The following is an 18,419-nucleotide window of genomic DNA, read 5'->3' as shown; positions in this document are numbered from 1 at the left end:
GCTCTTAAAAAGACCTTTAAAATGATACCAAGAACTTAAATTTTCATCAAGAAATTATAAAGTTATTCCAGTTTAAGTTGCGCATATTCATCCAAATTTGTGGTCATTGTCTTAATGTAAAGTCAATGGAGTACAGAACCGATTTTTGTGACCATTTTGTGACCATTTTGAACCCAAGTCTTCAACAGGCTCTAACTTCTTTGTTTTTTAGCCCTATGAAGTAATTTAGGTATCAATGGAAAGGTGAGAGAAGGCTCAATTGATGTGTATCAATTCATCTTGTAATTTTTCTTATATGTAAAATAATTTCTTCTAATTAATTCTAATTAATTATGCAAATAACACAAAATCACAATTACTCGCCTCTTTTTTTGCCAAATGAAGGTGATTATGATAGATAATTCATATAATTTAGTTGGCATCAAAACAGCATCATGTAGATAATTTCCTAAATAAATTTGTCTAAAGTATTGTTTTTGTAATTTCTAATGTATTTCTTTGTTTTTCTGATATAAATTACAAGCTCTTTTTCAACTTAGTATTGTAATTTTGTATATGTGTATGTACGGGGTCCTTTTTTACATTAAAAAATTTCTTTTGTACTTTGTATGACCAAATAAAAATAATAATATGTGTGCTTTTTTCTGATGTATTTGATTGTTTCACCAATTCCTTATGTATTCTATTGTTTCAACAATTTGTTATACATGTATAATATGTAACTTTTGATTTGAGAGACAATGGACATGTGATTACATTTTTTTAGAAGGAATGAGCAGCTGAGTGTAAAATATGTATGTAGAATTGTATGCAATTTATTTCAAGTATCAAGAAGGACGAAAATTAAGTTTTAATATATTCTATCAGTTGTCAATTTCTTATATTTGTATACCGGTACATACATTGTATTACAAAGGCCCTGTTTGAGCTCTCTTTTTAAAGAAAAATAAATAAATTCAAATTATTAGTCAAAGCCAAAAGAAAAGGAAGAGTGGTCTATTTCTTTCAAAACAAAACAAAAAACAACCAGGAAAAATATATAACAAAGCTCTAAACAACAACAAAACAGACATCAAACTATCAAAGCTCCAAACAAGCACTAAAAACGAGAAACAAAAGTGACACAAAAACTTGTACCAATCCCATCCCCATTTTCCAATTCAAAACACAACCCCCACCTGCACCCCTAAAAAAAAGAAAAGTGAATAAAAAAATAAATAGTACAATAAATAATAAAGAAAACATAAATACAGGACTTAGATCCATCTGGAAATGAAATATTCTTTCCTCTGAGTTTTCATGTATTTTCTTACAAGAGTGAAAAAAATTACAACAACAAAAAAATAAACAACATCTAGTTCGTGCATTTTAATAAAAAAAAATCAACATTTAAGATATTCTCCTTTCAAAAGCAAATCCAGTCTCCAAATAATGAAATATGACAAAAAAATGAAAAAATAAACAATACAATAATTCAAAAAAGAAACTTTAAAAAATATATAAAAAAAGAAACTAAAAAATAAACATAATTTTTGCATTTTAATTAAAAAGTCAACATTTATGATATTCCCCTTTCAAAAGCAAATCCAGTCTCAAAATAATGACACATGATTGAAAAGTTTCAAAATATATTTTTTTTCTACAAAAGAAAAAAAAGAAACACTATGGATTTTGCATTTTAATTTAATAAGTCAACATTAATATTCCACTTCCAAAAGAATCCCGTTTCCAAATGATAAAACATGATTGAACAATCAAAGTAAAACATGTTGACTCTATAACCTTAGGAGGAAAGAATGTTTTTGTGACAAAATGTATATATATTTAAATCAATATCAGAATAACAATCTACGGTATAATGACAGACATTTTCAGAAAAAGGCACAATATTATCAAGTAAACAATTTAGATCCAGTTCAATCCAGCATGAACGACTCACTATCGACCGCTCCCATCACCAAGCCCTCCGCATCGGGTACCGGTAGCTCGACTGCCGAAAGACCGACGGGAGCCCACCGCATCGGGCAGCTCGATTGCCGAGAGACCAGCTGTGACAAGGGTAGCTCGCTCCTCTTATATCTGGACTGCTCCATGAGAGAATCTTTTAATTTTACTTTTTTTGTCGATTTGAATATATTCTATAACAATTCATATACATAATTCTCGCTACCCCAAATAGCGATTTCGCCGAGATCCGGGAAAATCCCTGTAACGCGCATTGCATTATGGGATAGCTTTTCGGTATTACAACTTCCTGTTCGGAAGTCCAATGCACTGTTTTGCCATTCAGATCAACAGTGCCGTCACGCAAAACAACACAACGTCGCTTTCGCTCGGAAAGTTCGTGATCACAACCCTCTCTTTCACGATACAGTTTAACGGCCTTTTCTGCTTAAGTCACTAATTCTGCCCGAGGCTTTCCATTGCACGGTATTCCTTTGTCAGTTAAGATTTTTGTAAGTTCCGAAACTGATTTTTAAAATCCATTTTGTGGTCGACGAAAAATTGAACGGAATGAATGCTGTATATATTTAGCGTCTAGTCGAATATGATCGTGATGTCAGGCCGGTCGCTAAATGCAAAATTTTAAGATATTCATTTTTTGTTTTCTTTTTTTATAACCAAATAAAATCATGAATAAGAATTATTTTCACGTGAAATATATATTTTTTTATTATTTATAATTCAAATGGAATCAAAACTGACCAAATTAAATAAAAAGTAATATAATCTGTACATATCACGCTGATTGGCATCGATTTCAGCGTGGTGGAAAACTCAGTATCGCGAACCTCGCGCGAGCGTGACTCTGAACCGGAAGTGGTGATGACGACCCGACGGAGTGAAAATTATCTCGTCTCGCGCATTATGAGATTTTTTTTCCTATTTGGGGTAGCGAGAATTGGATCGTACTTTTACTTACCATGAAAAATTTTCAATCATTTGCGCATCCAAAAATTTGATGAACTTTCAAGCTCCGATATCCACACTTTACAGGCGAGTATCCACATTGAAACTTATATGTACAGAAAGAGCACATTTTCAACTGTCTGTATAAAGGCACGAGATTGCATTAACTATGTGCGCATGCACATGAAACCCCATTTTCGATGAGCCCCCCAGACAGAGGCGATGCCACTTGCAGCAAAACCCGTGCGAAAACCGTGCAGCCAAAACCAGGGCTCGCGATGCGCCCATATTCGCACATACCTAGATGAAGGTCTAACGAGTGACAGTTTCCTGACATCGAGGCACAGACTGGAACTTCAAAAAAACGAAAAGTTCTCTCCTTCTACCCCAGACCCAGTCTCGATCGGCCATTTTTGTTATGAATCGTAACAAAATGGCCGATCGAGACTGGGGTAGAAGGAGAGAACTTTTCCTTCTACCCCAGACCCAGTCTCGATCGGCCATTTTTGTTATGAATCGTAACAAAATGGCCGATCGAGACTGGGGTAGAAGGAGAGAACTTTTCGTTTTTTTGAAGTTCCAGTCTGTGCCTCGATGTCAGGAAACTGCCACTCGTTAGACCTTCATCCATATAATCGTGGTAAGTGAATAATTTCTGTTTTCACAATTCATTTGGAGAAATATTTAGACCATAAATCACGCTAGTCCCGTGAGTATGGTCAAATACACGGTAAGCCCCTGGGCTCCCGCCCGCCGTGCGGGCGGGAGTTCCCTGGGTTAACCAGTACCCAGCCACCCACATCCAACTCATCTTGAAATCCAATCTGAGCATCACTAAGGGATGCACCATTAGATACCCAGGGGGGGGGGGGCTGGAAGTTTGGGTTGATGCAATTTTTTCCCTTTCTTTGACAAAGTCTTTAGTTAGTTTTTTTCCTTCATTGAGAAAAGTTTTTTTTTCACCTTTGTTAAATGTTAAGTTTCAGATGATTTTTCAGTGGACCAAGTTTTTTTTACTCTGATGCTGAGTCAAGTTTTTTCTTTTTTGCTCATATGACATATAGCAAGTCAATTTTTTTTTGGAAAAACTTCTAGCCCCCCCCCCCATATCTAATGATGCATGATGCGTCCCTAATATATACGCACACATCTCTTGCATCCACACCCACTGAATAGAAATTTTTCCATGAATAGTAGACAAAATGAATTAATTTTTTTTCAAAAGTTTTAGTCTGATTTTTTATTTATACAACAAGAGATATAATCAGAATATGAAATTAACATTACAGGGTTCCTTCATAGCCATGAATAAAAATTAATCATATAGTATCGAAATCAACCAACTAATGATCTCAATAAATTTTTTTTTTTTTTTAAAGATTTACATAAACATTTTAAATAAACCTTCATTTCCCAGGTTATTATAAGATTACATCAGGAATGGATCCAGGATTTTTTAAAGGGGAGGGCACATTTTCGTGTGTAAAATTTGACAAGCAAAAAAGTTGGGCCATATTAGCTATAGTGATAGGGGGGTTGAATCATTGTAGTATTTAAGCAGAAGACAGTTTATACACATCATGTCACCTGACCCACGGGCGGGAAAACTTGCGCACAACACACAAACCAACCATATACACACACCGGTACTGCACACGGAATCACAGAAACGCCATTCCATACTCAGCCCCCGGACGTAGCAGACCTATAATATACGAGTGAGCTGTGCTTAACAAGTTATAAGGTAGGACCTTTTCCCGGTGTATGTGAGTGTATGACTGTTTATGTTATCGGCCCCTCGCAATACTGGCGACGAAGATTAAAGTGATTTTTATTTTTTTTCGGCAAAACATTTTCTGTACTTCGCCATAGCAACGCCGATTGCAGAATCTGCGTTGGCCGTGGCAGAATATAAAAAGCCGCCGCCATCTTGAAAATTTTAGTTTCTTTATATTAATTTGAGCTGTTTGACTCTGTTTCTTTCAAAATCTTAAATTAAATATCAAATAACATATTATTTTAGTTTGAGATTTTATTTTTTGGTGAATTTTCTCTGACATTTAGTTCCGTGAATTTACTTTACTTTTTACCGATCGGCACTGCTGCAAGCCCTGAATGCAATTCAGTGGCTAGCTCTGAAGGAGCTAATCGGATTTGCAATTGGGACAAGCAATATCCGTTCTATTATTTAGGGTAAATATCCACATATCTTGTTTGAGTAATAATATTTAAATCTTCCCTCGTTGGATAATTATTTTTTTCCGGGCCACCAAGTGTGATTTACTGTGATGATTTTTTTATTGCGTTTGACTGTGTTTACTGATGTGGTGTGTGTGAATGTATTGCTGAACATTATTGATGTTGTGAGTTGATTATTTTATTACAAGCCTGAATTTGCTTTTCTCCTTTGACCGCCGCGCTGCTGCTGCTGTAGTTGGTATTATTTTTTTTGTAATTATATTTCTGGGTGTTTTTGGAGAAAACACCAGAAATTTGCTGCTGCTGCTGTTGTTAAATTGTTAGGAATCTATTATTTTTTTGGTTATACGTCTCAGGAAATCAGGAAATTCAGTCTTGTATTAATAATTTTGTTGTTGCTGCTGCTGTTGTTTTGAATATTTTGTTGTTGTTAATTAATTGTTGCTGCCGTTGTGTAATTATTTTGTTGCTGCTGCTGCTGTATTATATATTTTGCTGCTGTTGCTGTGCTGTTATATTGTTGCTGCTGCTGCTGTTGAGTGAATGCTGTGAGCTGTGCTGCTGATCTTTATATCAATCCACATTCAAATTAATAAATTAGAAATTCTACAACTAAATAAATTCTGTATATATCTAAATAAATTGTATAAAGATCTATTCATTATTCCATTTGTTTGAATTGTATTGAAAACAAATATTGTACTTGTAAATATTAACTTTTGTTAAAAAAAACAATAAAAAAACTTTATTTCTATATATTTCACATCTTTCTTTGAACAAGTGAGCGTTCGATTGTTTGCATTTTTTTCTTTTCTCTCCTAAGAATTAAATCATACAGGAATTTTATTTTTTAGGCAAGGTAGCCTCTGGATTTTAATTTAATAACATTCTCAGGATATTTTGAGGTTAGTTCTGTTAATTTCTCTTTCATTTTTGTCTCGCCTGCATAGCAGAGCAAGACTATAGGCGCCGCTTTTCCGACGGCGGCGGCGTCAACATCAAATCTTAACCTAAGGTTAAGTTTTTGAAATGACATCATAACTTAGAAAGTCTATGGACCTAGTTCATGAAACGTGGACATAAAGTTAATCAAGTATTACTGAACATCCTGCCTGAGTTTCAGGTCACATGACCAAGGTCAAAGGTCATTTAGGGTCAATGAACTTTGACCATGTTGGGAGAATTATTTTCAAAATCTTAACCGAAGGTTAAGTTTTAGAAATGACATCATAACTTAGAAAGTATATGGACCTAGTTCATGAAACTTGGACATAAGGTTAATCAAGTATTAGTGAACATCCTGCCTGAGTTTCAGGTCACATGACCCAGGTCAAAGGTCATTTAGGGTCAATGAACTTTGGCCAAGTTGGGGGTATTTGTTGAATTACCATCATAACTTTGAAAATTTATAGATCTAGTTCATGAAACTTGGACATTAGGTTAAGGAAGTTCAACATTTAAATTTGTGCGCATTATGATCTGCGCATAGTTTAGACTCTGCGCGCTGACGTCACAATGGATGAACAGGTGATTAATTAGCTGCGGGTATGAGCTGATTTTTCTCATCTTCTGCACTTTAACTGCAGATCCGATGCGTTATTTCATGAAGCTAAAAAATTGAATTATTTCATAGACCATTCAAAAAAATATTCTCTACAATTTCAAAATACTTTACTCTGCAGTGCTGCCAAGAATCACATATATTACCCCGAGTTTGAATGAATGGTAGAGTGGTTTTGATATTTTCTTCACATAGATACTAAGCATTCGGCCCATTTTTGGTGTTTTAAAAAGCACATTTGCTCTAATAAAAATGCTGATAGTTTAAAAACAAGCACATGAACCCCTATTTTTTAATGTTTGTACCTCTTAGGTATACCTTCCTCTACAACTCTGCAAATTTTGGTGAAAATGACATGGATTTTGAATAAAGTGCAGCATTTATTGTACGTTTGTACTTTGATCTAGTTCATAAAACTTGGACATAAGAGTAATCAAGTATCACTGAACATCCTGTACGAGTTTCAGGTCACATGACCATGGTCAAAGGTCATTAAAGGTCAATGAACTTTGGCCATGTTGGGGGTATTTGTCGAATTACCATTGTAACTCTGAAAGTTTATGGATCTAGTTCATAAAACTTGGGATATAAGAGTAATCAAGTATCACTGAACATCCCCTGTGAGTTTCAGGTCACAAAACCAAGGTCAAAGGTCAGTTAAGGTCAATAAACTTAGGCCATGTAAGGGTAATTGTTGAATTGCCATCATAACTTTGAAAGTTTATAGATAGAGTGAATGAAATGTGGACATGGGTGTAGTTGACAAGTCTTAAGTCACCGTTCAAATGTCATTTATGGTCAATGAACGTGGTATTATGTCATTATATGAATGGTGTTTTTGTGAATGATTATTTTATAGTAGTTTTCAAAGTTAGCACTGCTGCGATATTAAAATCGCGTAATGCAGGCGAGACTGCCAGAGGCGTTCCACTTGTTTAAAAGTTGATTTTGTCCCAGATTTATTTTGATTTTATCCGCAAGACAAAGTAGTCTGCAGGATAATTTTTGGTTAATTACAGTTCAATTTTGGAATTTAATTTGTCCCAAATTTATTTTCAATTGACTATTGTGAGTCTTTTTTGGTTACTGATTAATTTTATTCCCTACATCAAGATGGCAAGCAACATTCCAAGAATTAAAATCAATTTTTGTTCGTCTGAGGAATTGATGAGTCTGCCCAGAGTGGGTATGGCCACCGCCAACCGCATTCTACACGCGAGGGAGGCGGCCGAGGCGGCCGACCTTACTCCGGATATATTCTTGTCAATACCTCACGTACCGAAGGCGGGACTGTTAGTTTACGCCTTTGATTATGAGCCAACAACAACGGCTCGTAATGTTGACCGCAGAGAAGTGCGTTCCAAAGGAGACGAGCCTTCTACGAGCGTTCACTTATTCAATCAAAGGAGCCCCCCGTGAGCCAGGCGTTTGAGGCTTGGCCACAGCACACCCGTGCACATAGCGCACAGGGTGCCGTAGGCCAGTCTTCTCAGACACAGGCCGGGGAGGCCCCCTCATTTTTCACAGGGGGGAGGCCAGGTGGCGCTTCTACTCAGCAGCCTTCGGCCTCTCCAGAAGATAGGGCTAAGTCCCTCTGGGCAAATCAATTTGGATTTTCAGGATGGAACGATGGCCTGTTCCCACCACAGGGTCCCCACCAAGTTACCCCACCAGGACCCCAGTTCCAATTTGGTCCTCGTGCCCAGGTAGCTTCCCTACCAGGACCCCAGTTCCAATTTGGTCCTCGTGCCCAGGTAGCTTCCCCACCAGGACCCCAGTTCCAATTTGGTCCTCATGCCCAGGTAGATTTGCATGGTCAGGCTCCCAGAGCTCAGGGTGGCCGACCAGCAATGTTCAATCAAACTACCCAGACACCTCCACATAGCTATCCACAGGCCGTTCCACACTTTACACAAGCACAGTATGAGGAAATGTATGGCGTGATGTTTAGGATGATGCAAATGATGCCATTTGGAGGAATTGGACAACCAGCTCCTCCATACGGCAACCCTGTTGCCGCCTATGGTGGATATTGCCCACCATGGGTTGGAGGCAGATATCCGCCACAATATCCTAACACTGTGGCCCCGCAAACCTCTCCCCAAGGACCATGTGACTTGCAATATGGGGGTAGCAACCCTGTGTATCAAGGCACTGGACCCCAAGGAGATGGACAAGGAGACCCAGTATACAATGAACACAGAAACACCACAAGGCCATCAGTAAGTCCTGGATACTTGGGGCTGCCAACAAGAAATCAACCGCCCCGCGTCACCAGACTTCGGCCTCAAGACCTGTGGTGCTGTGTATGACGACAGAAGGCCCCCTTCTAGACCAACCCCTTTGCCGAAGACTATTTCGTTCGACGGCAAAGGAAGTTGGGCGGCCTTCTATTCAAAGTTCCAACTATACACCGAAAGACACAGCATGTCTGATGCAGACAAGAAATATCAGCTGTGTCTGGCGTTGGAGGCTGAAGCTAGTAAGTTCATGGCTCTCATCCAGGAGAGCAACCCAAATATCTCCTTCTCTCACTTGGTTACCAAGTTGGAGAAGCGGTTTGCTCTCCAGGATGAGCCGGAAGTTACTCGGATGCAATTTCAATCGGCTTTCCAACGCTCGGATGAAGACATAATCAAATGGGCAGATAGGCTTATGACACTTGCAGGTCAGGCCTTTGTAGGCCTTCCAGACAAGTTCGTCCAAGAACTTGTAGTGGCAAGGTTCTGCAAAGGTGCCCAAGACAAAGATGCAGGGCATCATGTCCTGACTTCTCGTCCTGGGACATTAGATGAAGACATGACTAAGTACACATGGTTTCAGTTTACCCAGAAGACCATGCATACGCATGGCCCTAGGTCGAGAAAAGAGGTAAGGCAGCTCTCGATGGGAAATGATGATAATGACCTAAGGGTGCAAAAGATGTCTCCCCAAGAGGCTGCCAAGAAGGGAAATTCTAGCCTTGAGGCTAGAATAAGTGCTCTGGCAGGCCAAAATGCAGTATGGGCATCCAAGATGGATTCGATGGTCGCTGCGATCACGGATCTATCTCGAAGCACAAAGGAACTCTTGTCGGTGTCGGTAGGCCGGTCGAGGTACCCCTCAGGCCGTGCCCCTGTTACACCTGACAGGCAGAAATACACCTCCGGCCGAGTTCCTGGTACCCCGGACAGACCAAAGTATACCTCTGGTCGGGCTCCAGGTACGCCAGACAGGCCGAGGTTTAACTCAAATTTGACACCAGATCGGTCAGTAGGAGGCCGAAGGCCATTTTCTGGCCCTCCGCCAACTACAACTGATCGTCAGCGAAACTTCACAGGCTGTTTCAGGGAAGAAGGCCATTTCAGCAGGGCCTGCCCCATGGGAAGATCGCCTGTGAACAGTAGACAAGTAAGGGCTGTAACCTTCGAGGAGGAGGGAAATGGACAGGGATCGGCGGAGATGGGGAGTCCCCGATCCGATCAGAGATCCCCTCCCCCGCCATCCCCATTCCATTAAAGGGCAGCCTTATGCCACAAGACCATGGGAACCAACAGGCACCGGACTCACAAGCAAGCCCAGGGAGCCCGAAATTCTCTAAGGTAACTGAGCACCCTTGGAGGAATCCGCCATGGCCACCAGACATTTCTGGTGATGTTAAAGATCAAGAGGTTGAAGAAGTCATTTGTAGAATTGTGTCTACTTCAACATTGAGTGTTGAGTTGACAGTTGGCAAGGAGCCCATTACATCCGTTTTGGACACTGCGGCAGCTGTCACCATTATATCTGATAGGCTTTTCCATCGCCTCCAGCCTCGGCTGCCAATCCTTAAGCGTGTAGTTCTTAAGGGGGCTGGCCGAGACATGACAATGGATGGCATTGTGATAGGACCTATCAAGCTCCAGCTGGGTAACCAAATACTCAACGAGGAGATTCACGTAGCTCCGATAGCAGATGAGATGTTGTTTGGCGTTGATCTATTAAGAAAACACAACGCCAATATTAGCATTCCAAATGCTATCCTAACTCTGAACGGTGAAAACCTACCAATAATCCAACGCGAAGATTCGGGGAGTACGGCAAAGGTGTGTGTAGATAAGGGCGTTTGTGTTCCTCCATGTTAGTTTCGAAGGGTTAAGTGTTCGGTGGCACTTAATTCTAGCCCATTCTTGGTGGAACCTTTGCCTTTCCTGCCCATACCCGTTCTTATACCCCGGAGCCTTCATGAAAGTAAGAAAGATACAGAAGTTTTCCTGATAAATCCCTCTGACATGACCTACAAGTTACGAAGGGGTGATATGATTGGGAAAGCTTACCAAGTCTCAGTGATAGAACCCTCAGAGGGTGTCACAGTTAGGAGTATCAACACTGTAGAAGCTTCGGACTCAGACATACCTCCTCACCTTCTGGACCTTTGGGGCCGCTCTATTGAGGGGCTGGCCCCAGAGGAACAGGAGGAGTTGAGAGGGCTGCTACTAAAATATCAATCAGTGTTCGCAAAAGATGAGTTTGACCTTGGTGGTTTCAATGAGGTAACTCATAGCATAGACACGGGTGATGCAAGGCCCATAAAACAAAAGATGAGGCGGACCCCCCTGAATTTCATTCAGGAGGAGCAGGCACATCTCGACAAGATGCTTGCCGCTGGAGTTATCCAGCCGTCTATGTCTGAATGAGCATCGCCCCCTGTGTTAGTGAGGAAAAAAGATGGAGGAGTTCGATGGTGCATTGATTACCGCAAGTTAAACAATGTCACCAAAAAGGATGTCTACCCCTTACCATGTATCGAAGAATGCCTTGATACTTTAGCGGGCAACAAGTGGTTTTCCAAACTTGATGCGTTGCAGCTTATTGGCAAATCAAGGTAACCGAAGCAGATAGGGACAAAACGGCCTTCGTTACAAAACATGGGCTGTATGAGTTCGTCCGCATGGGATTTGGCCTGTGCAATGCGCCGGCCACCTTCCAACGTGTGATGAACTTAGTCCTGAGAGGTCTCACATGGGACGTGGCTCATTGCATTCTTGGATGATATCCTGGTATTAGGGGCAGTCCTGAGGCGTTTCAAGGACTACAAACTCAAATTGAAACCCAAGAAGTGTGCCTTGTTTCAACGAAAGGTGGAGTTCTTGGGTAGGGAAGTGGATGCTACAGGCTTGCATCTACCAGAAGAAAACATCCGAAGGGTAGTGGATTGGCCTACCCCTGCTTCCACTAAAGAAGTAGAACATTTCCTAGGGTTGGCCAACTATCACAGGGTGTTTATGAAAGACTATGCACGGGTGGCTGGGCCATTGTATGAGCTCACAGGCAACAATGCTTTTAGTTAAACAGAGTTTCATCAGAAGGCATTTGAACAAATCAAAGTTCTCTTAACCTCAGCCCCTGTGCTCACACTCCCAAACGCACATGACCCGTTCATCCTAGATACGGATGCTTCTAGCACAGCGATGTGAGCAGAGCTGCTACAAGTTCAGAATGGTGAGGAGAAGGTCATAGCTTATGGCAGCTTGTCTCTCTTTCCTCAACAAAGGAACTATTGTGTCACTCGCCGCGAGCTCTTAGCGTTGGTGTTATTCTGCAGACAGTATAGGCATTACCTTTTAGGAAGGCCATTTTTTACTGTCAGAACGGATCATGGTAGTCTCACATGGCTGCTCAACTTCAAAACGCCGACGGGACAGCTGTCTCGCTGGCTGGAGGAGTTAGGGCAGTACAATATGCAAATCGAACACCGGCCCGGTAGGCGCCACTCTAATGCGGATTCTCTTTTGCACATACCTGATACAGAATCAGTGTGTGAAGGGTACGAGCATGGTGTGCGACTACAGGACTTGCCGTGTGGTGGGTGTTCATATTGTACCAAAAGACACAAAGAATGGGCGCACTTTGTCGACTGTGTCGATGATGTTGTGCCATTAAGTCAAAGCCAAAGGGTCTCGAATGTGGCTGTTGAAGAAACTTTCCCTGTCACGCACATGGAAATATTGTTCAACAAGGCCAACTCATTTGAGATCTGAAGTATCTCAGTTGACCCAGCTGAGGTGGCAGAGGAACCGCCTTCTGACAATTTAGTCAAGCAAGAGCAAGAAAAAGACCAGGGGCGGTATTCTGAAAACGTTCTTATCTTAATTTTGTTCTTATCTACGTCATGATCTCAAATTGGTATTCTGAAAACGTTCTTATCTTTTTCTTATCTTTTGTTCTTATCTTTTTCTTATCTTGCTTTCCATCCTATGCTGAGCGCGTAAATTTACTACTCGCGCATATAATACAAAAGCGCGCTAAAAAGATAAGAACAAAATGAAGATAAGTGGTATTCTGAAAACGTTCTTATCTTTTTTCTTTCTTATCTTTCACGATATTTAAGATAATATTTAAGATAGCTAGAGGGTAATCACATCTCACGATGTACGCGTTCTTTCTTGCTCAAAATCGATGGCCACTAGTAGTAACAAATACCAATGCACAAGTATTCCTCCCACCCTTTCTTTAATTCACCCTTTATTTTGACCGTCTCTTCTTTTCTATCCCTTCTTTCTTTTCTTTTATTTATTTTCTATTTTTCTTCCTTTCTATCTGTCTGTCTTTCTTCTTTTCTTTCATTCTTCAATTATATCTTTTGTTTTCTTCTGTTTGAATCTTTCATTTTTTTTTCTTTTGCTTTGTTTCATTTATACTTCATCTTTCTTCCTTTTTATTTTCCCTTTTCGTTTTATCTCTTTCTTTTTTTCTTTACTGAGTCTTTATTACTGCTTTCCCCCTTTTCTCTTCCTTTCCTTTTCTTTCTTTCTTCCTTCATTTATTTGTAATCTTTTTTTTTTCTTCCTTATTTTTTCTTAAATTCTTTCGTTTTATATATGCTTTTCATTTTTTTTAATCATTGATTTTATTTTTCTCCCTTTTTCTTTTTCTTCCTTCCCTTAATTCTTAATTTTTCTTTCTTAATTTTTTTTATTTCTGCTTTCTGACACTTTTTGTGTCTTTTTTTACTTTCTTTCTTTTTTTTCTTTATTTCGCTCATTTTTTGTTCGTTCTTCATTTACTATTTGTCTTTACTTTCTTTCTTCTCTCTGTCTTTCTTTTATTAACTTTTTCTTTATTCTTTCCATTGATGTTATTTTTCGTTTTCTTTTCCTAACTTTTTATTTTCCCTTTTCGTTTTTTGTTCTTTCTTTCTTTCTTTCTTTGAATTTAGCTTTCTTTCCTTTAGCTTTTTGTAGTCTTCATGTTTGCGTTAATTTTCCTTTCATTATTTCTCTCTCATGTTTCATTTTCCTTTTTTTCTTCCTTCACTTTTTAAATTTTTATTCCCTTTTTCTCTCTTTCTTTCTTTTTTATCTTTCTAACTTTCTTTCATTCGTTTTTTTTCAAACCTTTTTTCCTTTTCGGTTCCTTGTTACTTTATTTTTTATTTTTAGTCTGATCTTTTTCTTTTTTTGTTCCTTTTATAGATTCGTTCTTTTCTTTATTTTTTTTATATTTTTTTCCCTTCACTTTATCATTGATAATTGTTCTATTTCTTTCTTCTTTTTCCTTCTTTTATTCATTCTTTTTTTCTTTTTTCTTTTTGAGTTATTTTGCTTGCTTTCTTTTGTTTATTCTATTTTTTTTCATTTTTCTGCTTTGTTCCTTTCATCTTTTTTTCTGCTTCATTCTGACCCTTTTCTGTCTTCTTACTTCAATACCTACTTACTTTCTTTCTTCATATTTTATTCCTTATTCGTACCTGCTTTATTTACTTTTCTGTCTTTATTTTGTGCACGTGGACGTCTCGAAATAATAAAATCAGTCATTGCGTACAAAATGCCTATTTCGCGCAATGCGCCAGAAACAGTGTACGCGCAGTGCCCATGATATTCTCTTCACATAAGGAACGCTTCTATTGGTTAAACTGCCAATATAAAGCGCATTTTGATTGGTAATATCCTAAAAATGGGCGTGTTGAAGATAAGAAGGAGGCAGTCCTTACAGAGATAAGAACGCGTTAAGAAGATTTTCAGAATACCGATTTGCAATGATTTTAGCGTCTTCTTATCTCAGTGAGATAAGATAAAAGATAAGAACAAAGATAAGAACGTTTTCAGAATACCACCCCAGGTCCTCGCGCCCCTCCGTGAGTGGTTAACCAACAAGAAAGTACTGGATGAAGGGACTCTGTTTCTCCTCCCGCCAGAGGGAAAGTTCTTGTGGACGAACAGAGAACTCTTCTACCTCAAAGAAGGGGTTATCTGGATGAAGAAGGATGTAGGTGATGTTATAGTGATTCCAGAATCACTACGGCATGACATCATTTGGCTAAATCATGATCCTCCTTCAGCAGGGCATGCTGGGATCAATCGTACTCGGGCTAAGCTAAAGTCCAAGTATTGTTGGTATCGCATGTCAGAAGATATTCGCATTTACATAGCCAGGTGTGCCACTTGCAATCAGAACAAGAAAGCGACCCGCCCTGGGAGGCATCCTATGAAAAGTTTTCATGCGAGCGCCCCCATGGCACGTGTCCATCTTGACTTCATGGGCCCACTACCAAAGACAACACATGGTAATGAAAACATCTTGGTTATGGTAGATCAATTTACCAAATGGGTGGAATGCGTACCTTTGCCTTCCCAAACTGCAGAGATGACGGCTCATGCTGCAGTGAGCAGTTTTTTCTGCCGGTTCGGATATCCATTTAAAATCTTCACGGATCAGGGCAGAAATTTTTAGAGTACACTTTTCAAGGACATGTGCCGTGTCCTTGACATTCACAAGTCAAAAACGACCGCATTCCGCCCCCAAGCAAATTCTCAAGTGGAGAGAGCGAATAGGACCGTGATGGATGCAGTGCGATGCTACATCTCAAAGGGACTGGGATAGGCATCTCCAGCAGATCGCAGGTGCTATCCGCTCCTCTGTAAATCGTACAACTGGATTTACCCCTAACAAGCTAATGCTGGGTCGGGAGGTTAATCTACCCTCTGATCTCGTATTCTCTGTTCCTCAACCCGCTCAAGAGCAGACAAAGAAGAATATGTGGCCGAGTTGACTTGTGCAATGCGTAATGCTCACATTTCAGCTAAGGCTGCAATCAAATCTGCTCAGCGCAAGATGAAACGAGACTACGATATCAAACAATACACTCGGGAATTTGAGGTGAATGATCGTGTCTACATTAGAGACACGGCCTGTGCCAAGGGGAAATCCCTTGGAAAGGGCCGGCGATCATTGTAGAGAAGAGGTCCCCATATCTTTACAGGGTGGCCTTCAGAAAAACAGTAGCCACTTATAATCATGACCGCTTGAAAAAGTGTACGGATCAGAGTAGGGCGGTTATTGAGACTCCCGGCAGAGACAAACTCTATTGTTTCTGCCGGAAGCCTGATGATGGCTCTCTGATGATATGTTGCGAAGAATGCAATGAATGGTACCACGGAGTGTGCGTTGGTATCACAGAGACGGAAGGATTAGAGAACTTGAAATGGTTTTGCCCCCCCTGTACTAAGAGGAGGTAAAATATTTCTAAACAAATGCGTCATCTATTATGATGAGTCGTCTAATAATCATGTTTATATTTCTTTTTTTCCCCAAATTCTCCCCCCCCCCCCATTTGTGCATCATTCTTCTCTTCCCATACAGAGAGAAAATGGAGGGAGAGGAAGTCCTGCTACCCCCGGGGGTGGAGTTCAATGACATTGAGGTAGACGTTGGTTCGGCCCCAGAGGAAGCCCTCACTGAGCCCCCCTCTGAAGTCGAACCAACAAAAATTGAAAATAGGCAGCAGGCCTCAGAGACCCGTTCTGAGGGTCCGCCTCTTGCACCAGCAGGGGCGGATGCTCGGAAGAAGGAGCTCTACGAGGCCGAGCTTGCTAAAAAAAAGCATGAGCTAAACAGGCGCAGAAAAGAGCGGGCCAAGCGTGCCAAGAAGGCTAAAAAGTTGGCGCAAGGCCCGCTTCCTGGATCAAAAGCCGGTCCCTCGACCAGTGGAGGCCTTACGGTTGGGGTTGGTCGTGGCCGTGGACTACTGCCCACTTGGCCTAGACCACCCCATCCAGTGGAGTGTCCCTCCATTGGGAGAGGGCGGGGAATAACCCCAAAAATGTTAGAGGAAGCTTTGGGGGAGAGCCCACGGCCACTGCAAGCATTCGATTCACACTTCCATCCGGATCGAATAAAAATAAAGAAAGGAAAAACGGAACTTCAGGGACGGCCTCAACACCCGGTCGAGGAAGTCGGAGGAGTATGGAACTTTTGCGATCCAGTGAGATACTCCGCCCCCGGCTTCCTCGACAGGGTTTTCGAGGAACTCCCTGAAGGCTACGCAGTGGCGGTGGGCATCCACCCAAAGCAGGCCTTTGGCCTTAAACGCTACAGCATTGAGGCGTTGCGATCGGCTCTCGCTGACCCGAGAGTCAGAGGCCTGTCGGAGTTGGGCCTTGATTGGTCCACGGACGACTCCGAGTGGGGGGCACAGGAGCAGCTTTTTGAGCAGCTCCTGGGGCTCTCCACCGGAAGAGTCCTGGTACTCCACCTCCGGGGGCCAATGGCTCTCGTCCCGGCAATGAGCCTATCCCGCGCGCTATACACCAGCTGGCGCGCGACGCTATTCGCCGACGGTGTCCGGCCGCTCAGCGCATCCATTTGCACTGTTTCATGGGTTCGCCGGACATCGTCGACAAATGGACGTCAGCATTCCCGTATGCGTTCTTTGGTGTCACGCGCCTCATACTACAATGGAGCGAATGCCAAGCTCAAGAGGCTTGGCATTTGGTCCATTCTGAGAAATAGTCTCCTGCCCGTCCGCCCTCGCCACAGCTGGCAAACAGAATCCTTTATCGGCGATGTCGGGCAGGTGGTGGCGTCTATCCGAGGGGTTCCTCTACCAGAGTTACTCGATCAGACGACGATTAACGCCAGGGAGCTGTATTGCCTCAAGTAAAGGGGCAATGCTACTCCCTCGCACCTGTCTCTGCCTTTTACCTTAATTGTAAGGCTATTTATTTTATATACAAAATTTGTATTTGTGTTAGATGATAGGCCTTATTATGCTTTATATATGTAATACAGAAAATGGACGCCTATGAGTTACAATTCTTATTGTATATATATTAGTTATGCTTTTTGTTGAAATTGGAAAATTAGATTAGATAAGTAATATTTTATATATATATGTATGTTTTCATCGATTTAAATATTTGTTTTTTAATTTCATTTAGATACATAAATAAGTGCAGTGAGCTTATTTAATTTATATCAAGGCAGAGACAAGGTAAAAATATATTATATGATTGATAATGATGTACATATTCATGTATTTATGTTATATTTGTGTTTATGAACAGAGAAGAGTAAGAAAAGAAAAAAAAAAGGATCACAGACAAAGAAAAGGAAATGATCACAAAAGAAGAAAAGAAAAAGATCACAGAAGAAGAAAAAAGAAAAAAGATCACAGATAAAGAAAAGAAAGAGATCACAAAAGAAGAAAAGAAAAAGATCAAAGAATAAAAAAAAATGAAAATAAAAGAAAAGAAAAGAAAAAGATATGATCAACAAAACAAAAAAGAAGAGGAAAAACAAACAAAGTATGTTGATGTATATTTTATGTTGAGTGTCTACCTTATGTTAAGTTATAAAGTCACCAAATTTTTTTTTAGGGTGGGGGGAAGTATAGTGTTAGGGGGGTTGAATCATTGTAGTATTTAAGCAGAAGACATCGCTAGCAGACGACAGTTTATACACATCACGTCACCTGACCCACGGGCGGGAAAACTTGCGCACAACACACAAA

The 18,419-nt window shown here is 40.5% G+C and overlaps 1 protein-coding gene across 1 annotated transcript; it reads left to right on the top strand.

Annotated features, from left to right (window-relative positions):
- Positions 1-6,624: 6,624 nt before the first annotated feature.
- LOC135155164 (trithorax group protein osa-like) lies at positions 6,625-8,982 on the top strand. Its single transcript, XM_064103987.1, has 2 exons — positions 6,625-6,636; positions 8,020-8,982. The coding sequence occupies exons 1-2, from the start codon at positions 6,625-6,627 to the stop codon at positions 8,980-8,982; spliced, it is 975 nt and encodes a 324-aa protein (XP_063960057.1).
- Positions 8,983-18,419: the final 9,437 nt, after the last annotated feature.

The sequence above is a fragment of the Lytechinus pictus genome, chromosome 1 (genome assembly GCF_037042905.1).
Source record: "Lytechinus pictus isolate F3 Inbred chromosome 1, Lp3.0, whole genome shotgun sequence".
In the NCBI taxonomy this organism is placed as follows: domain Eukaryota; kingdom Metazoa; phylum Echinodermata; class Echinoidea; order Temnopleuroida; family Toxopneustidae; genus Lytechinus; species Lytechinus pictus.
This window is presented reverse-complemented; position numbering and strand designations above follow the sequence as displayed.